The 6,891-nt window shown below is 40.0% G+C and overlaps 1 protein-coding gene across 1 annotated transcript in view; it reads right to left on the bottom strand.

The window, feature by feature from the left end:
- Positions 1–74: 74 nt before the first annotated feature.
- The window catches only part of LOC127420484 (zinc finger and BTB domain-containing protein 46-like), a 156,601-nt gene continuing 149,784 nt past the window's right edge, over positions 75–6,891 (bottom strand). The window contains exon 5 of the mRNA XM_051662814.1: positions 75–2,852. Coding sequence (XP_051518774.1) covers positions 2,427–2,852 — 426 coding nt within the window. The 3' untranslated portion in view covers positions 75–2,426. The remainder of the gene's footprint in view (positions 2,853–6,891) is intronic.

Here is a 6,891-nt window from a genome sequence, read left to right as displayed (position 1 = left end):
ATTGTTAGATCAAAGCTTTGCACCTGTACACCAAACTGAAACAAAAGCACTAAATGTATACAAAGTATACCAGATTTTTATTTTTATTTTTTTTGGTATAATATTAACTACTTAGTGTACGTTAGTAATATAGAAGCATGTGCTGTATATACCTTTCTGTCAACACAATCAGTGAGTTAAGCTCTCAGAAAGTTTATCCTTCGTAAATAATATATAATAATAATTATGAAAAAAATAAAAAAGGTTCTCAAATATCACTCAGAAATGTATGGAACTGGCACAATATAATTACCTCTGAAAGCCACATGGCTTGCTGTCCATAGAAAGGCAAGATTGGAAAGTTTTACACCGTTTTTTAAGAAAGGAAATAGAAAAATTAAACGGATAATAAAGCTTAGCATCCAGCACTTAATAATAATAACAATAATAATGATAATAATAATAATAATAATTACAACAATATCAACAGTAACCATAATGATACAAATTTGTTAATCATGGTAAGTAAAAGCATAATAAAGCATTTTATTCCCATTGTCAAATATTCTGGCACAGATTGTTAAAACAATAAGGAGTAAAAAGACATTCATAATCCCGGTCCTTGACACACACACACACACACATACACACACGCACACGCATGCGCATGCGTTTACTTAGCTATCTGAATGGGGACATACCGTAGGCTTCTATTGTTTTAAATAAAGCTAACTATAAATACTATAGACTAACCCAAACCCTACGCCTAAAAAAAGTTCTGCATTTTAAGAAAGTTTTTGCAACTGTGGACGTCCCCAAAGTTTTTGTCATATTTAGTCAACTTCTGGGGATGATTTTGTCCCTCAAAGTATAGCTAAGTAAACCCACACTCTTTCTCTATTGGTACATGAGTCAAGCAGAATGGTAAGGATATGACTAGACAAGCAATCTCTCACACAAACTAAATAAATAACCATTTAAACCCAATAAATCAACAGCATTTTCACTTTACAGCACACATCAGTCCCGATGATCTCAAAACAAAACATGTTTTGTCATTTTAAATGGACCAAACACCAAAAGAAGAGCAAAAGAAAGAAAGAAAGATCAAAGCTGTGGTTTTCTGCTTATGAAAACTGATGCATATATTTCGGAATATTCCAGAAATAAAGTGAGAGTGAATTAAATATTTAGTGGGAAGGCATGATATCTCCCTGTCAAATCACATGGGTTTAATATTTTAGAGGCAGACTCGGTACAGTACAATGGCTAGGCTGCATGGAAATGCAAAATACATTAAACACAGGATGAGCGAGAAGAGAGGAGAGATTTCAAAATCACTTAAGTGAAGGCTTTTGTATGACATTAGCTTGTGTTATACACTGCCCTCAACACCAAACCTACCAAATACATTTGCATACAGTTTTTTTAAAGAAACACAGCACACTAAAAACCCTCTGTATAAAACCGAGCCCATCCCTGACAGTGTCCACTATATGGAATCCAATTAATGAGAAAATATCACAGCGGGACAAAAGTTATATTTCCCTAAATCTTCTCATCTGCTCTCTCTCCTCTAGTATCCTCTATTGAAGACTTGTTTCCCTCCAATAATAGAGAGAATGAAGATTGTTGAGAACTAGAAAGATACATTTCTGCATAGTGTTCACTCAACTTCCCAATCCGTTCTTTGTTGAAAACACAAAACCATCAAATGCCTCACTTATATGTAACTATATACATGATTTTTCCCCTTGATATAAATGTTCAGGAAAACAAAAATTGCAACGCAATAAAACATTACAAGGCATATATTATAATTAGCAAACCTAGCACAAATGTTCATATATAACAGTCATCAGGACATACTGTATATCCTTAAAGGTAGGTGCGGTCACCATATTCATCTATGTAAATTGGAATAAAAATGTAAACCACAGAAACAAGGAATCGTTAGGAATCTAGTCAACGTTTAAAGTGCAAGTCTGTTGCAGTTTTAACAATGTGGCATAAAAAAAATGGGTGCAAGTCTTCTGACGCAAACTGCTTAGCAATAGATAAGCCAGTGCCCCCTTGTGGCGACTGACCTTATGGCAAGAGCACATCTTTCATATACTTTCTCTGTCCGACCCATCAATGCATTGTACTGATTTTGGACGATCTTCAAGACAACTCAAATCTCACTTGTCAGAAGAAATAGCAAACACATAAACAGAAACCCGTTTGGTCCTTGTAGGAAGAAAGACGACAAACCAAAGCCTGGGTCAGAAGCACATAGAGTCGGAGCCGAGAAGACTCTTCACTGTCTCCTTTGGCAGCCCTGTGGGCATCTCAAGGACCTCTCAGTTTGTGGCTTCTTCCACAAACTGAGATCTGATTGCCCCACCTTAAGCATATCTCCTTACAGGATCAGGTGGTTGAGCTTAGACTAGGCTCCAGGCATTGGACTAGGAACTCCAGCTGAAGTCCTTCTCACTTCCTGCTCTGGCGTCTCCTTCCAGAGCAGAGTCACTCTCCTCTTTGCCATCGTCTATTTGTCTGTCATCTCGCTGTGACATCCCTGAGCCTGCTCTCCATTTTCTGTTCTCCTCGTCCCCTTGTCCTTCTCCCATCAGCTCCGCCTCCACCATCATCTCCTCTTCTCCGTCGCCATCGGCGGCGTCGTCAGGAAAACGGTGGTCACCAGGATACAAGAGCTCTTCCTCTGGGGAGCCATCCTCGCCGTTCTGGTCCAGCAGGGCAGCCATGCCTCGACCCGAGCACTCTGCGCAGACGCCGTGGCGACGAGAGCCATGTTTGATGCCTACGCTGGCGGCCGACATGAAAACACGACTGCATACTTTACACACATACTTCTTGTCTTTACTATGCACCTGTGAAAGAGTGAAAATGCTGTTTTAACAGACAGAACTTGTACCTTGGTACTTTGATATACAGTACTGTGCAAAAATTTCAGTACTGTATAACAGTAGTTCTCAACTGGTTTTGCTTCAGGACCCAGACTTTACGTTGAAAATCAAGTGGTGACCCAACACCATACCAAACCCGAACCCATATTTAATGCTGGGTTGTATTTCCTTTTACCTTGCATAATTTTGTTCATGGTTTTCATGGTGTGATGGAACATGTGGCCTTGGATGTCAACAACAAAAAGATGCACCGATCTGATACCGGGATAGATACTGGCTCTGATACACTCATTGTTACACGGATCGAGTATGGACCGATCCAAATGTGGAGACTTGTGTCTCTGCAGAACAAAAATGGGCATTTCCCAATCATGGGCATTTTTCAACAGCTTTACATGATTGAGATTCCCTACTTTCATTGGATAGTTTAGAAACGCCCATTCTGTTTGAAAACGCCCATTATTGTTTCACAGAGACCTATACTTCCAAATGTGGTACTCTGTGTAAGTCATAGTCATTACTGTCAAGTTCCAAAGATGACATAAAACCATAAAAAGCACCATTAAAGTAGTCCATATGACTCGTGCATTATATTCAAACTCTCTTGAAGCCATACAATAGCTTTGTGAATTGCAAAATGCTGTGTTTAATATATAAATATTCTGCATATGCTGCGTGCTTCAGAGTGAATAAACACTGCTCTGTTGAATCACTCACACACAGCACGTGCAGGCTCATGATGCGCTGCTGTTTTTTAGCTCTCAGAGCAACGTGCAATATGTGAGTTCGCCACTCAAACCCCATCTCAGATGTAGATGCTAGTATGGTTCACTTATAACATGCATTAAAAACGGCACCGGAGGAGCATTTAACCACGTTTTATCCCAATCAGATCGACACAGTGAGGCATAGATACTCTAAACTGAATAATAAAAAACAATACTGGTATCAGATCGGGATCTGTATCGGCTGACACAGAGAGTTTGGGTATTGGAATTGGATTGGAAGAGAAAAAGTGGTATTGGTGCATCCCTGCAAAAGATATTGGTAGCGTTTTCTCCTCCCTTTAAAAAGTTAATTAGCCCATTTATTATTATTTTGCCATCTTAAATGCACAATTATGTGATTAGTTGCATTTTATTAATTGCATTTAGCATTATTTCTCTGATCATAACCCAATCAGAACAGTCGACCCACCAGTTGAGAAACACTAATATATAGTTAGTACTTTGGTTGACTCCAAGTTACTTGAAGGGATAGTTCACCCAAAAAATTGTTTTTCTTTAGGAGTTCTCTCATCATTTACTCACCCTCATTTTCAAAATTTAAAAGAATGTGATCGTGAAAGTGGAGATTTATAGTAAAAAGGACTTTAATATTGATCTGTTTCTCACCCACACCTATCGTATCTCTTCAGAAGACATGGATTAAACCACGGGAGTCTTAAGGATTACTTTTATTCTACCTTTTATGTGATTTTTTGGAGCTTCTAAGTTCTGGCTACCATTCACTTACATTGTATGGACCTACAGAGCTGAGATATTCTTCTAAAAATCTTTGTTTGTGTTCAGCAGAAGAAAGCCATACATGGCATGAGTGTGAGTGAATGATGAGAGAATTTTCATTTTTGGGTGAACTATCCCTTTAAAAGAATATCATTGCACATGTCCAAAAACCATGTGTAGAGCCGAGGAGGGCGGGGCCAGGCTGGAATGAGACACACCCGGTCCCCAATCAGCCTGATGGGGCGCGCGAGGGATAAAGGCGGCCGGGGACGACGGTTCGAGAGAGAGAGAATTGCAGGCAGCTGTACTGTGTGTTTTTGGTTAAATTATTTATTAAATTATTATTTATATTATTAAGCCGATTCTCGCCTCCTCCTTTCCACTGAACCCCCTTACACTGGTGCCAAAACCCGGGAAGGAGGAGGGATTCCCGTCGCAGAGTCCTCGACACTGCCTTCCACCCAGGGGAGTGCCGCTGCCATCCGACGGGGGACGGAGTAGCCCGACCACCCGGACGCGGGGAACGGCCGCCGTCCGCGAGGCGAGTGGGGACGGGACTCCCCGACTGCCTGGAGCGAGGGAGCTGCTCCCGGGGGACGGCAGGGCACTCCTCCGCCCCCGACGGGAATCCCTCCTCCTTCCCGGGTTTTGGCACCAGTGTAAGGGGGTTCAGTGGAAAGGAGGAGGCGAGAACCGGCTTAATAATATAAATAATATTTTAATAAACAATTTAAACAAAACACACAACCAAAAACACACAGTACAGCTGCCTGCAATTCTCTCTCTCTCTCGAACCGTCGTCCCCGGCCGCCTTTATCCCTCGCGTGCCCCATCAGGCTGATTGGGGACCGGGTGTGTCTCATTCCAGCCCGGCCCCGCCCTCCTCGGCTCTACACCAAGGTTACACCATGGTACTTAGTTTGTTTGGTTAGTGTTTGTATGGTTTTGTATGTTATTAGTTACTATGGTGCATGTTAAGAAAACCACGATATTACCACAGTACCATGTCCAAAAGTCCATGGTATTCTTTTTTAGTGTGATATACAGTATATATACACTCAGATGTCTTCAAAACCATCTGAAAAAGCAGTGAACTGTGTAGCTGCAGTCAGCGATGGCTTTGCAAGGGAAAATAAGCATTGCAGCCAAGTGCAGTCTTTTGTGTAGACCTTTGAATTTTCGCCACATTATAACGAAGTGTCAGCAATGTGCTTCGGTGTAGAATATCGAGTGCGATCCATCACGGTGTGGATCATGAATTAAGCAATGTTTAGGTGTTAAACATTTCAGTGTTAAGCAGAAGTAGCGCTGTCTGTTATCATGTCACACTATTACAGTCCCTTTGATATGCTTAAAACCAAAGCTAATGTCTGTGGAAACATCTCTTAGCCACACAGCAACCAACAGCATGTGCCAAAGCATGTTTAGTGTGTGCCAACCATGAGAAGAATCAGTAAATGCCTGCTTTAAGAAGGAGAAAAAGAGGAGAGGTGGTGTTAAAAGACTGCTGGCAATAAGGGCAAAGAAAAAGTGAGATAAGAGGGGTTTGTGGAATATGACAGAATCCTATATTTAATAGGAGAGAACCAAATCTCTCCCACACAAACATCATTACGAACTGCACATACAGTATTCTGTTTAGCTTTTAATAAAAAAATGGGTTTCAAAATGTTTAATATTCCACAAGATACTAAATATTTGATTTATTTTAGTGGCTTTTGTTCATTTTAAACATCTAAATATACTCACTGAAATTGTTTCCATAAATGCGATGTTAGGGGTGGAGTCTCTCCCAATAATTTGTCTGAACTTCAGTTCATTGTAAATATATAAATATTGTTTTGTAACATATGTTAATGTTTTTTTTTTTTTTTTTTATACTACCGTCTCAGGAACCACATTTCATTTGGATTAAGAACACATAACACAGTAACAGTTTGTTTAAATTTGGACTGAAAATTACGGTGACTTGCAGTTTAATCAGTGAGTTGTTAGTTCAGAAACCGTAATGAATTAAACCTGTAACTCATGAGTTCATGAATCAGTTCAATAATTGAAATGTATCATAATTTGTATGATATATATATATATATATATATATATATAATTGCGGCCAAAAGTTTGGAATAATGTACAGATTTTGCTCTTATGGAAATAAATTGATGGTCACAAAAGTGGGATTCAACTGATCACAGTGTATAGTCAGGACATTAATCAAAGAGTTCAAAGAGTTCTCATCAAAAAAATCCTCCATGTGCAGCAATGACAGCTTTGCAGATCCTTGGCATTCCAGCTGTCAGTTTGTCCAGATTCTCAGGTGACATTTCACCCCACACTTCCTGTAGCTCTTGCCATAGATGTGGCTGTCTTGTCGGGCACTTCTCTCGCATCTTCCAGTCTAGCTGATCCCACAAAAGCTCAACGGGGTTAAGATCCATAATACTCTTTCCCAATTATCTGTTGTCCAATGCCTGTTTTTCTTTGCCCACTCTAACCTC

The sequence above is a fragment of the Myxocyprinus asiaticus genome, chromosome 29 (assembly GCF_019703515.2).
Source record: "Myxocyprinus asiaticus isolate MX2 ecotype Aquarium Trade chromosome 29, UBuf_Myxa_2, whole genome shotgun sequence".
Classification (NCBI taxonomy): domain Eukaryota; kingdom Metazoa; phylum Chordata; class Actinopteri; order Cypriniformes; family Catostomidae; genus Myxocyprinus; species Myxocyprinus asiaticus.
This window is presented reverse-complemented; position numbering and strand designations above follow the sequence as displayed.